This window comes from Gallus gallus, chromosome 12 (assembly GCF_016699485.2).
Source record: "Gallus gallus isolate bGalGal1 chromosome 12, bGalGal1.mat.broiler.GRCg7b, whole genome shotgun sequence".
In the NCBI taxonomy this organism is placed as follows: domain Eukaryota; kingdom Metazoa; phylum Chordata; class Aves; order Galliformes; family Phasianidae; genus Gallus; species Gallus gallus.
In genome coordinates, this window is record NC_052543.1 from 9,335,725 (window position 1) to 9,355,725 (window position 20,001).

Consider the following 20,001-nt stretch of genomic DNA (forward strand, 5'->3'; position numbering starts at 1 on the left):
CGGTGCCGATCAGCAGCGAAATGGCACCGTGTAAATCCCTTGAGAGCAAGTTGGTGTAGAGGCTGGGAAACGGGAAGAGACTGAGGGAATTGGGGTCGTTCAGGCTGGAGAAGAGCGGGCGGGGGGAGCACCTGACTGCTCTGTACGGCTGCCTGCAGGAGGAGGCCGCAGCAAGGACGGGGTCGGTCTCAGGTGAAGAAATTGTCTCAAAAGTTGCACCAGGGGAAGTTCAGATTGGATACTGGGAATGATCGATTCACTAAGAGTGTTAAACGTTGGAACGGGCTGCCCGGGGGGGCAGAGTCCCCATCCCTGGAGGTATTTAGGAGGTGTGTGGACGTGGCACTGAGGACGTTGCTTAGTGATGGGATGCAGTAGGCCAGCATTCCCCTGCTCTCGTTCCTAAAACCTTCACTTTTCTTTCTTCTTACACAATACAAAAAGCAATCAAGGACTGTGGGTGAGATTTCCTCCTCCCCTCTCTATCGCAGGGCGATCCTGGGACCATCCATTACGTGTTTTTCTTACACAGAGGATAACCTCGCACCGAGTTCCTGTGTTACTAGCTTTCTTGGCATGACCAACAGCTGTGTCATGCAATAGCCATTCGTGATGAGTTTCTGCTCCACTGTGGGAATGCTGCATTTGCTCAGAGTGATGAGGCAAAGTCCCGCTGCCTTGAAGATCACAGGAATCCTGGCACTCAGGAGAATGGATGTCTGCAGAGAGGACCTTGCAGTCTAGCCCGGGTGCTTGTCATTTGGCACAGATGACAGTTAGATTGGCTGTGGTTGAAAGTAAAGAGACAGTGGTAAGAAAGCGGTAAATGGAAGTGCTGAGTGGTGGCTTTTGTGTTTTACCTGGCTGTACGGACAACACACGCTTCCCCAGCAGAATAAACACAAGGCTCAGGAGACACCAGAGCACTGTGCAGTGAACAGCCCAGCACAGCTAATTGCTGTAGCCTGTGAAGAAAATGGTGTTTCTCATCTGACCACTCAATTGATAATATAAAAACTCAATGAAACCTTAGAAAAATGGATTGATTTAAAGCACAAAGCCAATTGTTCCCAATCACTAACATTGCTTAGAAGAAAAACGTTTGCTGCCTTTGAGGAACCTTCACAGAGATTAGCAGATCCATCATATTATAGCAAACAAACATTTACCACTGCAGAAACCTCAACATATTTCAGGCACTCATCCCGCTGAACCAGGAAGTAAGAATGTCTCCAGCTTTGATTTGTTCCCTTTGTGACCTCTAATCTCTATTTACTAGTCTGTCCCATCCAATTAGGGATAATAAAACACCATCTCTTTGCACGTCCTTGGACTGAAATGGATCCTCCCTTCCTCTTGCCAGTCCATAAAACGGCACAGTGAGCAGAAATAGCATGGACACAAAAACACTCCCTGTGTGCTGATTTCATGGGGGCCTGCAGAGAGGTCCAGGGAGCCAGCTTGCACATTGGCTTAGCTGATGTTTCTCATAGTTTCTAATGCACTCACCTACTTCCCATGGACATACAGCCACCCAACCTTGGACCATCTGCGATGTTAAAAGCTTGGGGGGAGCCTGCTCATTCTTCTAGTAGTTACCCAGCACATTTCAGCTCACCAGAGTCCTGCAGTCCCTCCTCCTCGTTGCTGGTCACAGCCCTGGGACCCTTTGTTGCCTCTTGGGTCTGGAAAGATAAAGCTCCAGCTGACTGTCCTGTCATCCCTGTGTGAAGCTGTCATCTCAAGAGCTTTGCAATGTTTTTCTCTTGCCATCTTTTGTTTTCCAGGCCAGCTTCCTCAAAAAATCATTATAATGTTAGAACTTGCTAAAATAAAATTTGAAAAAGGAACTAAGCTGCAGCAAACACACAGTATCTTGTTTTTGTACTCCAAGCAAAACCAGACTCACCCTGCTTCTTCTGGCATTTTGTTCATTAGAAATCTTCTGCTCTTACATGACCACATAAGCATTTCCACTGGCAAAAGCACAGCTGTAGTCTTTCGCCTGCCCTCATCTCTAATCCTTGCCTGCAGTACAAATACTGCTCTGGTAATCTACTGATGCTTTCTCCTTTGCAGTCCTTAGCTGATTTCTAAATGTTACAGCAGCAACACACGAAAGTAAAACTCTAGCTCTTGACAAGACTAGATCACCAGATACCAACTACAGGAAGCAACTGCAATTATGTTATCTTAATGCCAGACCTCTCTAATCCGTGCTTCTTCAGAGGTGCAGAGGATGCTGCATACAGCACAAGGGATTACTGGCATCCCTGCTCACTGATGAAATGCAGCTGCTGGAGGCTGAACATCATAAAAACAAAGCACTGATAAAGGGTCTAAATGCATCTGTTGAAGCCTGTGACTCACGGGGACATCCTCTTAGATCTGAGTGCCTATGCTGGCTGTGGCATGGCAAGCAGGGAGAAGCAATTGTCTGCTTCTGTAAAATGTAGTGTCCAAAGTAAAACAGCCACCACACAGCTTTGTTACCACCACGGTGACCCGGAGCCTGGACTGGTGGGAGCCAAAGCCCACAGAAAGCTCAGGTGTCACAGGACAAAGGCATGTTTTTGTAGTTCAGACTTCAGGCTAGGGAGCAGAAAGGTGCCTACATCCTATTCATGTCAAGATGCTGTCCCTCGAATAGTGACAGTCACTTGAGACCCTGTGGGTCTCTGAGCTGGCCTCCCTGGTACAGAGGTTCAACAACAACAGCAGCTTCCCACTTCTTACCCCGTGCTAAATACTGGGTAATTAATTTTTACAGCTGCATTGGCAGTCTGCCGGGTAATTTTACATGATTGGTCTCAGGACTCAAATGGAAAAGATGATCCAGGGGTGAAGTAACTTCCCTGAGGCCAAAGTGAGTCAATAACCTTGTCAGATCTAGGTCCCTCTAAGTAGGGACATTTGTGAATTTGTTTTAAACCCTAGGAATTCTATAAAAATAGAGAGCAGTGCACAAAGCCAGCACAGGATGGCACGGGCCTTTGCAGAGCTGACCTCTCTTCAGGAACCCAGCTGTTGTTACAGCAGCTCGTTCTGCAAGCTGCGACTTAGCAGGTTCTGAAGCCATGCGAGTGAAGGTCTGGTGTGCCTGAGACCTCCCAGCTCATGACACGAGTGGATTTGCAGCCACACAGACAGGCCTGGAACACCCTGCAGGACCAATGGGTTGTGTTCTGCCACTCTTCCCTGCACAGACCAGCCGCACGAGCCCTGCAGCCAGGCGGTTTTGTGGCAAAGGGGGCTGTGTCATGCTGTTGTTGTACCCAGAATGTGTCATACGACAGGAGCCTGATGCCATGTGAGCACTGCAAGTGGGATATTTTATGGTACAGGTGACTTGCAGGCAGCTTCTTCCTTAGCAGTCAGTGCCAAAAGTGTCCCAAAGGCATTTTGGAGAGGGGAAGCTCTCCTTGAGTAGGAACCAAACCGTCTCCATGTGCTTTCTGCAGGTCCATCCTGGATGTGAAGGGCCAGCCGTGGTCTGCAGAGGCCCCAAGAGCTCTTCTGGGTCCCCGTCCCAGAAGGGCACGGCCACATAGCGTAGCACAACGCCTCTCTCACAAATCCAGCCGCCTCCCTGCAAACACCGGGTGCTGCATGTTGGCTTCGGGTCCATCTGCTTCAGTTCTTTCAAATCACAGATTTTCGCAATACCCTCTTATCTGCTCTAAAAGGAGAAGCAAGTTTTGTATCAATAGCAACCGTATAATTTTGTGTGCATGTTTTTGAAGAGTGTTGCAAAGATACTCAGCCTTGAAGGATAAGGGTGTGTGGGCAGTGAGGTTTACTTTGCTTTATCTTGGACCACACTTTTCAATGCTTGGTGCCCCAGCAGCTGCAATTTCGATCCCAGGGAGTTATGACTCACTGTTTGCAAATCCTTGAGCCACCAAAATGAAGATATGTCCAGCAAAACAGGATCGCCTAAAACTGAAATGGTTAGGGATGAATGTTAAAGCTTCAGTAATTGCCCCAGAGCTCAGAACTGGCTCAGCATGCCCTGCTGACACCAAACACAGGATCACGGCCCTGGGACTGCACTATAGACATGAGGTGGCTCCTAGCACACACGTTTGCAGGGCCTTAAAGGATCAGAAAGAAAAACGCAGTGCCACTGATCAGCGAAATCAGACCAGAACCACACAGCCGGGCTGCTGCACGCAGCGCCCTGCGGCAGCGGCGTAGCGCACGCTATTCGCCAAGGGGCGGGGCTACGCTACCGCACCGCCCCCGCCGCGCTGCTCGGCTTGAGGGACGCTTGGGCGCCCCCTGGCGGCGGGACGCGGACACAAAGAGGCGGCGAGGGGCGAGCGCTGCAGGGCTGGGGCAGGGTGAGGGGCATGCCCACGGAGCATGGCAGGGCAAGCTGAGGGACGTTAACCACAGAGCTTGGCAGGATAGCAGCCCCCCTGCGCTGCTGGCTCTCCGGAAAGGCAGAATTTAATATTTCAAGCCAAGATTTGCACTCTGTCCTCCTTATGCCTTCTCTGGCTTTGCAAGGCCCAATCTGCCAAAGGCATTTTCAAGCAGGGATGTGATATGAAGGGCTGGATTAGGTGTTAAGAGTGGTTTGAAGGTTGTGTACTACTGGGCCCTGCCAGCCCTTGGAGGTGCGTTAGTGGCAGCCATGATCACACCCTGATTTTCTCATATAATCAGAGTTGCTCAGTTCCTGTCTCCAAAGCATGGTCTGATCCTACAGCAAATCCCAGACGCAGCCAAACTGAAGCAATCTCCTCAAGTGGGCAACATCCCCTTCTCTGCTGAAGCATTTCACCTGCTTGTGTAGTAGATTTCTTCTACAAGCAGACCACCAGTGCTCATCCGCAGCCATTTCAGTCACATTTCTAGTAAGCATTAAACATCCAAACAAAAAATTCCTACTTTTTGTACAGGTAAAGCACCCTTTAGCACTGCCTCTGTGAAAGCAGGACACATTTCTAGGGCTTATGAACACAGGGCAGCAGCTGAGCCCCGAACAGCCCCCTCCAGATCCACCACTCCTGAGCCTGAGCCAGGAATCATAGCATGTTTTCCTTGGCAGAAGCTGTGCATGAGTTGTGCTGACTAGCTGAAAAATGAGGTTGTAAAAATAACAAAACTGGAATTTTACTTTTTTTTTTCAAGGGCCTTAGCAAGGCTAAGTAAACTCAGCTGTCAGTCAGCCAGATCCTACCTACAGCCTCAGGGCTGGGACTGCAAAACCTCAGTGGTCTGGGACTGATGGAGGGAGAGGAATGCTCTCTGCATCCCCCTAGCAGACCGCTCTTGCCCCTCAGGCCCAGCAGATGCTGGGCTGGCACCAGCTCTATCCCCTCCCTGTGCTCGGTGTCCCTGAGGGTGACACACTTTCCCTGCAGCACACCCTTTGCAGATGGCAGAGGAGCTGAGCTACCCAGCTGGGGCATGGGGACAGGCTATGGACAAGGGATGCTGGCCTTGCAGCCTGAAACAATTAGTGTGCAGCATCTGGCCAGGGCCCCGCAGCACTTCTTATATTTAAACCCTGCCTCTCCCTTCCTGCTTGAGCAAACCTGGCCAGGGTTTCTCTGGTGCCTTCTGAGAGCATTAACTCAGCACAAGTAGCTGTAGCCTGGCACCACGTCATACCACATCCACACCAGGTGCAGGACAGCAGTGAGAAGGGCCTGCAAGCAAAACCCGTCCTGCAAGCAAGAATCCTAAAAGCAGTGGCTTTTCAGCCCAAGGATAAATTTAGACGATGTGGTAGAGCTGGGAGCAGATGCTACACAGACTCAGTATGACTCAATTATCACAGTTAGGAATGGATCTGAGCACGGGGTGAGCGTATCACAGCCTGACTCAGAGCTCTCTGGGGTCTGGGACGGGTCAGGTTTGGAAATGTCGTGTTTGCCAGCAAGCTCAGAGCCGGGATCTGAGCCGAATCCAACTTTTTGGCTCTGGATGTAACAACTGAAACCCAATTATCTTCAGACACAACGGAATGCGCGTTCTTTCTTTCCCTCCCGTTTGCCAGGAGAAATCTCCCTGAGGGAGGGAGGGGAAATAAAGGCAGTCTGGAGCTCATTTACTCCCTGCGACACAAAGGCCGGGGTTGGAGGAAGGGCAGGGACAGCTGCTCCTGGAGAGGACGTTTCCACACAGAACCCCCACGGACGCTCGGAGGGAGCCCCAAAAGGCAGCAGCGCCGTGCAAACCCTGCATCACAGCCAGCAGAGCGCTTCAGAGGTGCTGCTGTTCAGAACGTCGCACACGAGGAAACGTCCCGCTTCGTTTCATCACTGCCGAGGGGCTGCGTGACTCCAGCTCCAAACTCGTGTAGGAAATCCGCTTCCGATCCGACCCTTGGCAACCTCAGCCCAATTCGGAGCGTTATCTCTACAGCTCACGTTAATACATTAAAGCAAGGTCAAGGCCTGAATCACGTTATGGCAACATGCACGGCCCGCTGTCCCGCGGGGCTCACACCCACAGCCGTCACGGCGGACACCGTCGCTCCCTGCTTTTCTCTGCAGCACGAGCAGCACAAAGCACCACGCCTGCAGCCCCGCCTTTCTACTCAGGCACTCGCAAGGCCACCTCCCCCGCCGGGGGCCTCGCGCGCTGCTGGGCGCCGCCATCGCGCGTCTCCTATCCCACTGGGCGCCGCCATCTTGTGCCCTCCCCGTACAGCGCGGGCGCCGCCATCTTGTGCCCTCCCCATGCACGCGTCGGCCATGGCGGGGCTGCTGTGCCGCCTGCTCCTCTGCCTGGCGGCCGTGGGGGCCACCGCCGCCGACCTGCAGCTGGAGGAGGCGCGGCGCACCGTGGACCTGAGCACGCACCTGGCCAAAGTGTCGGCCGAGCTCAGCCTGGCCAACGCGCCGGGCGGCCCCGCCGCCTCCTCCTTCCTGCTGGCGCTGGAGCCGGGCCTGGAGCCTCGCCTGGCCTACCTGGGCGTGCAGGTGAGTGCGGGAAGCGGCGGGGAGCCCCGCGAGTCGGGAGGGCCGCGGCACGGCCCGGGGCTGCAGGGCCACGTCGGCACAGCGCCGCGCCCCGGGGCCGGCCCGGCGGGATGGGACACGTCGGCAGCGGGAGGATGGCTGCTGTGATCGGGCGGAACAAAGCGGGCTGAGGTTCTGACGCCGGGCAGCGGGAGGGTGGCGGTGGCTTTTCTGTCAGCTCGTACGTTCTGTGGGAGCGTCCCCTTAAAAGCCACGCATGGGGTCTGACCTGGCTGCCTTCACTGATTGAATGAGCAGCACATTGATCGGTGTGTTCTGGAACAGGTGAAGGGTGAGGAAGAGGAGGAGAACATCTTGGAAGTGAAAGAGACGAAAGTGAAGGGAAAAAGGTGAGTGTCACCCTCGGAGGGCTGTACCTGAGTTACACGTCCGGGCTGCAGCGTCGTCCTCAGGGTGAGACAGAAGTGCTCCGCAGCTCTGTGCACGGGGAGAGCCCTGTGGTCTTGCTGCTGAGAAGACGTGCTCTGTGCTGACTGCAGGGCTGAGGAACACAAGCAGCCAGGCCCAGGTCCTGCTGCCCAAAGGCCCTCTAAGAGTCACAGAATCGTTAACATTGGAAAAGACCACTACGATCATCCATGCCAACCATCAGCCCATCACCACTGTGCCCGCTCAACCACGTCTCTAAGTAACATCCTGTTCCTTCATTAAAGAACATGAGGTGGGGAGAAGTATAGCTACAGTAATGCCTCCTGGGGCCTCAGATGATTGGCAGCGGTGATGACAAATTACAAGTGCTCTTTGGCTGCGCCCCCAAGCACTGTTCTTAGTCTGTGGTATGGAAAGGAGAGCTCTGTGGAAAGTAACTGTGGGGTACTGCAGCTTAGGACAGGCCTGGTGCCTGCTGCAGGGACAGAGGATGCTGTCTTGTGCCTGGGGCTCTGCTTTGCCAACCTTGGGATGCTGTGCATGGGCTGTAAGGCAGGGCCGGCACGTGATTTCTAAGTTACGCTGAGAAATAAAGGATCTTTTTAAAAGTGGGTCAAAAGTACAGTGCTGCTGAATGTTAAGGGGTGGTAGCTGTGCAGTTACATTGCTCAGGTGGATCAGGGTTCCGGATAGCCGTAAGCCTCACGTTATCCTGCTTGTGGGACACCTAGCATGGCGTGAAGTTCACACGCTGCTCACATCACCTCAGTCCATCTGGTACATACTTAGCAGTTTGGCGAAACCTCAATCCGTTCTGTACTACCCCGTTCCAAAACTGTGCTCACTTTCTAACGGTACCTCGGTTTCAGCTCCTGTGGGCAAAAGCTGAAAATAAACAGATTTGGTGGAACGTGTTCAGAAGACAAATTATAGACATCTCAAGCACATTTGCACATGCTGTTTCTGATTCATATCATTCTTGTCATCTGGAGAATGGGAAAATGCCACTGAAGCATGCATTATAAATGCAGAACTAGAGACAGGAGCATAACACCATTCCATTCCCAAAAGGATACCCAGATATCTGTGAAAGAGGCTATAATTGTGCCCAAACACAATTCACCCCATGTTTCCTCTTGTCCTGCCCTGTCTGTGCAGAATAAGCTCACCCTCTTGAATGAGGCCTCTGAGGAGCAAATACAACATTGTCCCCACCTTTTGCACACCTTATATCCAATACAGAATCTCAGGTGTTTCCATGGACAGGGATTTTCGCAGGGGGTTGGATCTGATTGTTCCCTTGGGGAGATCTCACTACCTCTTCTTCCTCGCAGTGGGAAGTTTTTCTCTGTGAAGCTGCCATCTCCTTTGGCACCTGGGGCCAAGGTCCGTGTCTCTGTTGAAATGGTTTTCACACACGTCCTGCAGCCTTACCCCACTCACATCACCCAGAGCGAGAAGCAGTTTGTGGTCTTTGAAGGAAATCACTATTTCTACTCGCCGTACTTCACCAAGACCCAAACAACTCGTGTCAAACTGGCCTCGAGAAACGTGGAGAGTTACACCAAGCTGGGGAACCCTTCCCGCACAGAAGATATGATTGAGTATGGTCCCTTCAAGGACATCCCTCCATACAGCCAGGTAAATGACTGCACAGAGAGATTGTGACCATGGTACCCGGTATCCTGTGTGGATTGGGCTGGGGTGGCTCAAGTCTTCTCACACAGAAACAACTTCACCTCTGTAGAGTTTGTTGAGGACATTTCTCTTGGGGACATAAAGACCCATAACTGGGAGGGGAGGTTGCTCCTCACTTTGCGTTAATCACTTGCTTTCTCTCCCTGCTAGGACACTCTGAAGGTACACTATGAAAATAACAGTCCATTCCTGACCATCACCAGTATGACCCGAGTCATTGAGGTGTCCCACTGGGGAAACATTGCGGTTGAAGAGACAGTTGATTTAAAGCACACCGGAGCAGTGCTGAAAGGGCCCTTCTCCAGATATGACTACCAGAGACAACCAGACAGTGGAATCTCTTCAGTCAAGTCTTTCAAGGTTGGTGTTTTACATCACCTGTTCATACCGTGGCTTCTTCCTCATATCCCTAGATTTAAATACATAAATAAACATCCAGTTCTGAGTAATAAGGGATTATTAAAACTCTGATCTGTTTTCAGAGAAGGATCATTCCAAAAAGCCAAAAGTGGCTTTTGGAAATGGAAATTGGAGGTTATATGCCTTATTACATCTGGTGACCAGAGAAACTGTGTATGCCAGGCATGTAGTGTCCCTCTGTGCTCTTGACACTCCAGGCTCAAAAACTGTCTTAAACTCCCTTAATCAAATGCATTAACAGTTCTGGTTTCCTGTTTCCACTATAGAAGGGCCTTTCATCCTTTCCCCACCCTCCTGTTTTCAGAGTTGCCTTTTCTATCATACCACGTTGAGCAATAATTGGAAACTCACCCATCCATCCCTTGCTCATAAAACACTTAACAAAAGTTAAAGCTGTGGCTCTGCTAGCCAGATATGAAAAAGTATTTTATGTCTTCATCTCAACCAAAGCCTTCCTCACTGCTCAAGGCCTCCAGAATTGATTGATGTAATTCTGCAAGGTGATGGAGCCAAACAGAAATCTCATTTTGCTGTGCATAAGCCAGCAAGCTCAGTGAGCTAGGAGCAGTGAGCTGGAGTGAAAAAGAGAATTGCTGTTCTGGTAGGTGCGATGAAGTCCCTTGCTGTCTGGAATATTTGAAACTGGGCTGGAGAAAGCCCTGATTTTCCACATTCACTTATAGGCCAGGTAAATTGAGTACTGGCAGTCACTTCAGTGACTGATCACTTGGAATACCACAATTTTACCTCTTAGTGCTGAATGGTATTTTGTTGTCTCATGTGGGAGCACTGTTTTCTGATGCCTAACGGCTGTTGCTGGTTTTGCCCATTCCACTGGAACTAACTCTTAGTTGAGGAACTGACTGTTGCTTCTCTTCACACAGACCATTCTCCCAGCTGCTGCTCAGGACGTCTATTACAGAGATGAAATCGGAAACATCTCCACCAGCCACCTGCTGGTCCTGGATGACTCTGTTGAGATGGAGATCCGTCCCCGCTTCCCACTTTTTGGGGGGTGGAAAACCCATTACATCATTGGCTACAACCTGCCAAGCTACGAATACCTCTACAATCTTGGTGGGTTGTTAGGGCAAAGGGAATAAGAAACCTTTTACTCTGCATTTAAAGGTGGTTCCTGTACAGTAATGAATTCAAAGCCATGGTATGCTGTACCTTAGCAATTGTTGCTAGGAGTTATTTCTAGAATATGCAAATCCATCCCTTTTTTCTGTGCTTCCTACAGGTTTTTGTAGACATCAGTTTAAAACATATTTGAGTGAGCTAGTGCCCCCTGCTGCATGATACATCTGAATTCTGTTTTTGCTTCTAATAGGAGCTGAGCTTCAGGCTTGCTCTTTGTTCTTTGAAACGTAACCACTCTGTGGTCTGCACTGTCTTAGGTGATCAGTATGCCCTGAAAATGAGATTTGTGGACCATGTCTTTGATGAGCAAGTTACAGATTCTCTGACTGTCAAGATTGTACTGCCAGAAGGTGCCAAGTAAGTACCATTACTCCTGGTTTGTTGCTGTAGAAGATGCTGTGTTGGTAACAGTTATTGTGGCTGCTCTGATGGCCTGAAGACAGTGAAACGGCATAGCGACTACACGTAGAGACCTTGGAACGCAGCTTTGCTTCCTTTTAGAATGTTTAAATTGCATAATTGGCCTTGTGCTGGAGGCCACAGTTGGCCAGCCAAGTCCTAGCATAGACTCAGACAGGACTGTCTGGCTTTATCCGCAGGAATATCCACGTGGACAGCCCCTATGAAATCAATCGTGCTTCAGATGAGCTTCACTACACATACCTGGACACTTTTGGACGCCCAGTTATTGTGGCACACAAGAACAACCTGGTGGAGCAGCACATCCAAGACATAGTGGTGAGCATGGCCACGCTGTGAGGTTTGCCTGACCAGTTGGGCCTCCTCTCTATTTATCGTGATGGTCAAAACATCCATGTTTGGTTTCAGAAATGAACACCTCCTTAACTACACAGCTAGTTGTGCTGCTGCCTGAGGTGTTCTGTCCTGTGGTAACGTGGGTCACTGCTCAGCATTTCAAACTTCTCTCATAGGTTCATTACACCTTCAATAAAATACTGATGCTGCAGGAACCCCTGTTGGTGGTTGGAGCCTTTTACATCTTGTTCTTCACCGTGATCATCTATGTGAGGCTGGATTTCTCCATCACTAAGGTGCTGTATGAGGAGTCCTTTGCAAATGTTAATGGCTTACTCAGGCAACGGTCAGAGATTTTTCATGCCAATAATTCGCCCCAACTGTTCCTACTTGACATTTAAGTGGATACCTGTTGTTATACTCCCACAGGCTTCGGTGTACTATGGCTAATCTGAGTTTTACCCCCTGGATAAAAAAAGAATTTGTCTCTGATAAACAAGGACATCTGCAAACCTTTCTGCAATGTTTTTGCTTGCTTTTTTCTAGCTCTTTGTTGGGCTGTGCTGAATTTCTGAAAAGTGCTTGCCCTAGTCAGTACTTGTACCATTTCCTAGTTGCTGTCAGTTGACCTAATTGCAGAGTCCCGTTTCTGGTAACAGTCTTGTGGCACATAGCAAGCGTGGCTTAATGCAGATCAAAGATAGGACTGCTTTGATCTTTTCTTCTGTCTTCTTCTAGGATCCAGCTGCTGAAGCTAGAATGAAAGTTGCCTGCATCACAGAGCAAGTGCTGACTCTGGTAAACAAGAGGCTTGGGCTGTACCGTCATTTTGATGAAGCAGTGAATAAATACAAACAGTCACGGGACATCTCCACCTTAAACAGTGGCAAGAAGTCTTTGGAGACAGAACATAAGGCCCTGACAAATGAAATAGCTGCTCTGCAGTCTAAACTGAAGACAGAAGGCTCTGACTTATGTGATAAAGTAAGAAATGTTAATTTTCTGAAGTTCTCCTGCTTTTGGCTCAGTCAGATATTCAAGCTGACTTTTAATACGTTGTTCAGTTTCTGCAGCTTATATCTCTCCCTCTCCCCTGCAAAAACTAGCTTGATCCCTGCCAGAGGGGGTGAAGATACATTATTATTTTTTTTCCTTCTTTTTCCACTTGCAGTAATCTTGGTTATGCAGCCATGTTGTTAAACAGCTGCTTGTGCTGTTTCTTAAGCAGCCCCTAACACCTGCTGCATGGGTGGTGGTTTTGTAACAGTCTTGATGCTCACTTTGCTCATTACGGTGACAACTGGCCAAAATGAAAACTACCAACATCAGTTCTGACTCTACTACTGACACCAGCCAAGCTGATACCATCTCCCTAATCTCATATTTTCTTCCATGTATAAATTTGATGCTGATAGATTTTTCCTAACATGATGCTTCTCAGGGGGTATTTTGCTGTACCATGTTGAAAACTGCAGTACAGAAAACACACCTCACTGCATCTGCTATATTTCAGAACTTACCTGGAACAGCCACCTAACCTCAAGCAGGGGACGTTTTAATCACTAAGGTCCATTCAACCAACAGACACTTTTCTTAATCTCTTATTACCTGAAGGGGTAGCTCTGTCATTATAGAGCTGCTGCTTGCACACCATTGACATTAACTGCAGGGGCACATCTTCCAGCTGTCACAGTTGTGATATAGCTTAAAGCCTTTAAAACCCATCATTAAACACTCTTTAACAGTCATTGCATCTGTCTCCTGCCAGTATGGCTCCTGGGTCCTTAGAGCCCTTTTATATCTGCACTGCTTAATTATCCATTCACAAGATGTTCCTCATAATGTGTTGGCAGGAAGAGGCAACAGCTCAGGAGGCAATATGCAGGGATTGGAGACATTTCTATTTAGCACTGACTTCATCTTTTGCTGTACCTCAGTCATCTCTTCTATTCCAGCTTCAGTATAGGGATGCTGAGAAGGTTTATTGTTTTGTTTTTTGTCTTCTCTAATATTCCTTTTGTTTCTTAATCCTGTAAGGTAAGTGAGATTCAGAAGCTGGATGGCCAAGTCAAAGAGCTCGTTTTAAAGTCCTCAGTGGAAGCTGAGCGGCTTGTAGCTGGCAAGCTCAAGAAGGATACCTACATTGAGAATGAGAAGATGCATTCCAACAAGCGTCAGGATCTGGTCACCAAAATTGACAACATCCTTGATGCGCTGTAACTCTCCGGTATAACAGTCAGGTGAAGGGGGAGAGGTGTGAAAGGAGATGAGGAGCGTGGGAGTAGATACACTTTGAGCCAAAACTCCTTCGCAGAAAAATTAAGGAAAAAAGTTTATGTGAAAAATATCTGCAAGTATGTTTTATTTTTAGATTGTTCCGTCGAGCCTGTCTGCTCAGCAACATCTGCTGTGCAAGGGACCACAGCATCATGCTGTTTGGCTGGTAACAGGGTTTCTTTCCTAGATGTGAGACTCAGCCTGGTGACAGAAGTCTCCCGCTTTCAGTTTTCTCTGTATAGATGTGTTCTGATCAAGCTGACACAGCCAGCCAGTCTGAGCACAGACATGCTCATGACAAATCCAAATGTTTTGTCTCCAGAAAGAATAAAAGGACCCTTTGTTCTACTTTGAGATAAAACTGCCACTGCCTTGCCTTTCTGTGGTGGGACAGGGAGGGGAGGGTGAGGTGTTGGGTGTCCCATCCCTGCCTGTAGTCCAGGAACACACAGAGCTCTGCCACCCTGCACAGCCCTGATGGAGGCAGGAGAGCCGAGCCCTCCTTCCCTAAGTATACGTGTGCACTTACACCCTCACAGGGAATAAAAACATACAACACACTACTACTATGCAGCTGGGCACATTGCAGCCCTTCCAGACTGCTGGTACTGCCTGTTGGTTCCTTGACAGGTCCACCGTCCATACTGAAGTACAGTCCTCTGCTAAACAAACCCAACTCCTCTCCCAGGGCTTTTCTCTTCCTTGCTGGAAGGGCACATGTTTTTGGCAGGCCTCTGAAACATCAGTAAACTCCAGTTTCAGCTCTTGCTGTTGCTCAGGGCCCCTGGGTTGATGCCTGAGGAAGTGTCTGGTGCCAGGAGCCAGCTTTCAGGGTGTCTATTAGTGCATACTTATTTCCCTTCTTAAAAAACATTGGACAGGAGAGGGAGAAGGAGAGCCCCGTGGCTTCACCACACCTATGGTAACTGCACCTGGCCCCACCTGGAGCCTCACATCCTGCCCAGGGGCTTTTCCAGGCCCCAGAATTTCAGGCAAACAGGAGTAGAGCACAAGGAGTGAGCTCAGCTCAGGGCTTCTTAGACTGCCTGACAAACAACTAAATGCCCAGTAAATCATCATTAACCCATAATGCCAAAACATACAGGGTGTAGGGAGGTACTAGGAGTACCTAAAGCCAGACAGGGGACTGCCTGCTGCACCTGAGATGGAGTCAGGTCCAGGGGGTGGAAAAGAGTGATTAAACTGCTGATCTGAGAGGTATCTTTAATATCCTATTTCTCCCTTGAAGGGGAAAGGCAGTACCACTCTTCCTGCCCCAGTCCCTCCCAGCAGCCTTGTCCCTGGTGAGTACAGCAGTGTCTGTTACACCCATCACATCAAAAGTCTGTGGGGGCACATGGAGTGGTGCTGTGTCTGGGGTTTTCTCTGCTTGATCACTGCCATGGCTCAGCCCTTGTGCCTGGTGGGCAGCTTCAGATCCTGTGTGTTAAAGGAAGATTTGACTGCAGAGATGGCTGCTATAAATAGAGACGAATGCAGACAGCCCCAGAAAAAGAGACCTCTGGTCCCTGAGGAGAACTGTCCCAGTTCCAGCATCTGAGGATAAAGTGGCCACTGGAACAAGCAACACTTAGTTGTTCTACATTCTGCTGCCCTCCTTGGGCAGCCGCTGCCCCAGTGCTGTGCAAACCCAGTGCTGCTCCTTGAACCAGCTTTTGCACTTGGAAAGGGCAACCCCAGGCAGGTGGCCCAGGGTTAGGCTGCTAAGGAGCCACAGCACAGAGGCACCCTGTGCCCTACAGCATGCAACCTCACAAAATAGGACAGCTGAGTTTCCACAACCTGTGACCGTAACCTACAGCAACACATACATTATAAACACCCCTCCCCCCCCAATCATTCAGCATCAGAGTGACCTAAAAATCAGAGTAATTTCTGGATTCCTGTAAACTTACTCCTGACAAAACACAAGAAAAGGAGAAAAAACAAAACAGCACCTACTGGGAGCTCAGAGGCCAGAGAAGAGCTGGAGCAGCAACAGCTGATTGCAGTAAATAGGTCAACCAGGGCTGCAGCTGTTTGTCATATTTAAAGGGAGAAGGCCTACAGCCTGAGGGGTGGGGTTAAAATTAATCTATATTGTTTAGCAAAAGCCCCATTGCACGTGGGTTTCTGGCTAGCAGATCCTCCCCCTGGTGGTTGACCTTTCTCAGGTGCTGCTGAAGAAACAATCCTCATCAGGAGAGAGATCAAGGAGCTCAGTCTCTGCTGTGTGGCTCAGACTGTGCTTGCTTTCCTCCTGCACCTACTGTGTCCTCCACTGCTGCCAACTCAGCCACAGCCATTGTCCACTCTGTTACCAGAGCGGTAGTCAGTCCAGCCTGGCCAGGCACAGGCTGATAATTTCTGGCTTGCTTGAGGATCCACCTGAATTCCAGCTGTTGTTTTCCAAGGGTATCCCTTATTTCCTCCAGGCTTGGCTGCTTATCAAGTGCACAGAGCTGGAGCCAGCAAGGTTCCCAAAGCATCTCAGTCCGCACTGCACAGAGAGGAAGGCATTGCCAGGGAAGAATTCAGGGAACTAAGGCATGAGAATTCCTCGGATTCTTTCCTTCAGCTGTGCTTGAGACATCTTACACGGGGCATCGGGAATCCCAGGTGGAGTCTCTGGCTGATGGAGAAGACCTCCAATGTCCTTCTGCAGCAGAGCTGGGCTTTTTCTATGCTGCTCTGCACAGAAGCTTTTCTGGGCTAGGAATTTCACTTGTGATCTTGTTCAGAGCAAATTGCCTGGGGAGGCTGTGGGGAATCGGGAGACATGTGCCAGGGGAATTGCAAAGCAGCAGAAGGAAAAGGAAAGCTTGGATGGAGGAGCATGTAGACCCTGCAGCAGATTAGCATCTCATGGGTAATTAAAGCTGAACTCCGCTGGGACTCTGATTAGTTTTGCTCCTATGCAGAATGTGGAACCAAAAGGTTGGAAGGGCTGCTATTTGCCTCCACAGGAAAGGGAACAACACTAAGAGAGAAGGAAAAAAGAGTATGTTGAAGAAGGAAAAGGAAACCACACAAACACAAGATTTGCCGGTGCAAGCGAGCAGCCATGATTTCAGGCCACTGGCTCAGCACAGCCGCTGCCTGGCAGGGTGGCACTGGGCTGCCCATCCTGCGTGCTGGGCCCTGCTGTCCCCTGGGCCCTGCTGTCCCCACTGCTGCCCTTCGCACTGCTGCAGGACAGCTGGTGCTGCTGCACTGCTGCATCCCAGAGGATGTCTTCTCCCTGTCTGTCTCTGCTCTCCCAGTCTGTCCCAGCCAGCCGCCAGTCTGCCCAGTACAGCAGATGCTCAACACCATCCAGTGCAGAGCAATAAGCAGGAGGGCACTGTGGGTGCTTTGGGGCACTGTGGCCTACCTGGCTGCTGCTGGTGCTACGTGGGGAAAGGCAGTGCATGCTGCTCCTGCTCCCCTCCCAACATGGTGTGGGCCATGTCCCAGTGCAGGACAGTGTTGTGATGGAGGCCAACGTCCTGATGGATGATGACATCCTGTTGGAGGATGACCACCTAAAATGGCGTCTCAAAGGAGGATGACGTCCTGGCAGAGGTAGCACCCAGAGGCCACATCCAGACTGAACAGCAGCACCAGGAGGGGAGGCAGAGCCCAGAATGCTGCTGGGACCCACAGCAACACCGCCACGGCACCACGCTGCCATCGCCGCCACTAGAGGCCGACAGCGCCCAGGCAGGCCATGCTGCCATGGCAACCACCCCATCCCGCCATCACCTCACCCCACAGCTTGGTGGTGCCATTGCTGCACGGCCCCTGAGGCGGATGGCAGCAGGCATCTTCCTTTCTTCTATTTTTTATTTTTATTTTTTTCAATTTTATTTTTTCTTTCCCCTCCCGCTCCTCCTTGTCCAATTTGTCTTCGAGGCTGACATGAGAGAAAACCCCAAATGACAGCGCCTGCCCGGCACAGTTTTACCACAGTATCCTGAAAAAGGCATCTGGCGAGCTGATAGTGCAGGGGGGCTCCGGGCGGGAGCCCCGGCCGGAAGCGCGGGCCCGGCGGCAGTTGCGGGGCCGATGCTTCAGCACGGGCAGCAAACAGGAAACTTCCCCGGCATGGGGAGCTCCTCAGGGCCTGCCCGGCTCTCCAGGCCTGGCCCAGTGGCCCTGACCTCACCTGGGCCACCACAAGCCCCCCGCCACTCTTAGCCCACTGAACCGGCCACGTGTGCACCTGGTGCCAGCCCCTGAGCTGTGCTTGGAGGGCACTGCCTCCTCCTGGGGGCTGTGGCTGTGTATGTGGAGGCTACAGGGCTCGGCGGGATGCCGTGGGCCTCGCCTGCCGTTGTGGCACAAACCTATCTTTGATGACTACAACTTGGGGACTTCCCCAGCAAACGCTCCCTGTGCGGCCCCGCGTGGTGCTCAGCCCGTCTCCCAGTGTACCCAGTGCCACCCCTGCACCAGGAGGCCCCAGGGGACACGAGGACATCCTCCTCATGGGAACATGAGGGCTGCGTTGGTTGGTAGCCCGTGCGGCAGGGCCGTGGGTGCAGAGCATCTCCCGGCCAGCAGGGATGTGGCTGCACTGTGCATGCAGCCGCCAGCTGCAGAGAGCTGAGAGCAAAGAGAGACCTCCAGGAGGATCTCAGTGCGCTGTGGGACATCGAAAGGAGGGGATCCCCTGCTGGCACCTCTCAGAGCACACAGGAAGGCAACACATGGCGAAAGCAGTGCTGCGCGTCGTATCAATCCTATCTCACTGAGGGATTCAGACATCAGCTGGGCATGGGGCCCCAGGCACTTCTTGCCCTCTGGTTCTGAACCTGGAAGGGTTGAGGTTCTGCTGGGCTGAATCATGACCAGAGAACGTGGCACCCCGAATGTTCTTCCAGGGTGAAGGTCTCCTGCTTACTGCTCACAGGGCAGCCTAACTGTGATTTGGAGCAGGGAGAGGGAAGAGGATGCTCAGCACCTCTTCGGTAAAGTCAGTATGCTTTTATTGTGATCTTTGGCACCTTTGGGAAATCCTACAGACTGGGGAGGAGGTGCTGAAAGAGCAAATCCAGATGGCATGTGTTAGCAGCAGGTAAGAGGGACAAGCTGTGAGCTCAGGTATGGAGGACCAAGTACCGTCACCGAGGGGTGAGTTACGTTGGTGCTAAAGGGTATAAGAGAACCAGAGCGAGCATCCTAACAGAGCTCAGTGCTGGGGCTGCTGCTTGGGATGTATAAAACACGGCTTCTAAAAAAAGGAACTGGCAGGACAGAGCTGCAGAGGGACTCAGCATTGTCCCGGTAAAGTGGAGCAGAGCTGAGAAAGGGGAGACATTAATTACTTGCTACCACAAATGAACAAATCTCACCTCTCTGAGTGAGGATATGGATCTCCAGCACACAGCTGGACGCAAAATCCTCTTTGTTTTATCCCTGCCAACCGCCTGGAGCATCGTGGCAAAGGGAACAGCAGTGCCTCAGGGGGAGTGAGGGCAGAGCACATGAAGCAGCCGGCTCTCTCCTTGGGAGCACACAGAGGGGAGGAGGATGTCCCGTGGGCAGTGATTCTGACTTGCCCGCTCTCCTTCTCTCACTGGGTCCTGCACCCAGTGTTCCCTGCTTTCACTGGCACAGGCTGGGCAGCGTCCAGAGCCAGGTCTGCCAGCTGGACGTTGTTGCTTCGCCCCTGGGACCTCCCTCTGCTAAAGGAACAGAGCAGGCAAGCACCCGCATCAGCCCCTGGAGGATTTGCGGTTCCCTGCTCACAAGCTCTGTTGCTGCTGCTGCCCTGCAGGGATGCCTGCTTGCAGCCGGCCCTGACTGCTGCACGTAAACCAAACCCTGCAACAGTTTCTCCCCGAGGTCCCACGGGGCGGTCACGCAGCTCCCACGCAGCCCCGAGGACATTCCTGCCCCGCAGTGAGGCTGGCAGCCACCAGGTGTCCCTGCAAGCCCACGCTTGGGTTGCCTCATTCGGAAGGAATGGGGATCGGGCCCGGCAGAGGTGACCGTCGCCCTGCAGAAAGGAGGGGAGGAGAGGAACACCGCTGGGCTTACTGGCACTGATGGAGCAAATCCACGGGTTAAATCCCCCCACCCCTCAAGGGCTGGGGACTGCGGGGGCCTTGGGAAGCGGGCAAACCCGGCCTAGGCAGAGACCCACAGGGATGTGCAGTGATGTGACGCTTCAGGCAGCAAGCGCTGCCGATGGTATTACTCAGGCCTGTCTGGAGGGCACGTCCCCCACCTGCAGAGGTGGGGCGTTGATGGGACGTGGTCTGACTGCACACCCTTTGTCCCCTCCTCTCTCCATGAAGGCTGCAGGGGGAGATGCAGACCTACAAATGCAGCAATACTGGGAAAAGCAGCATCA

General features: G+C 51.3%; 2 protein-coding genes across 3 annotated transcripts in view; one reads left to right on the forward strand and one right to left on the reverse strand.

The window, feature by feature from the left end:
- The window catches only part of RAB7A (RAB7A, member RAS oncogene family), a 34,712-nt gene extending 19,029 nt beyond the window's left edge, over nucleotides 1–15,683 (reverse strand). Inside the window, exons 1-2 of one of the 2 annotated variants that reach the window (XM_025154624.3) lie at nucleotides 15,624–15,683; nucleotides 7,355–7,509 (exon numbers count right to left, since the gene is read on the reverse strand). The gene's annotated coding sequence lies outside the window, so the exon portion shown is untranslated. Of the gene's footprint in view, nucleotides 1–7,354; nucleotides 7,510–15,619 lie in introns of both variants that reach the window. The other variant, XM_046900010.1, reaches the window with a different exon arrangement.
- RPN1 (ribophorin I) lies at nucleotides 6,690–14,022 on the forward strand. The gene is given in 10 exon segments (NM_001396483.1): nucleotides 6,690–6,938; nucleotides 7,263–7,327; nucleotides 8,702–9,008; nucleotides 9,216–9,425; nucleotides 10,370–10,562; nucleotides 10,886–10,985; nucleotides 11,228–11,366; nucleotides 11,561–11,680; nucleotides 12,123–12,368; nucleotides 13,422–14,022. Coding segments are annotated over 10 exon segments (1,806 nt in total). The 5' UTR covers nucleotides 6,690–6,695; the 3' UTR covers nucleotides 13,605–14,022.
- Nucleotides 15,684–20,001: the final 4,318 nt, after the last annotated feature.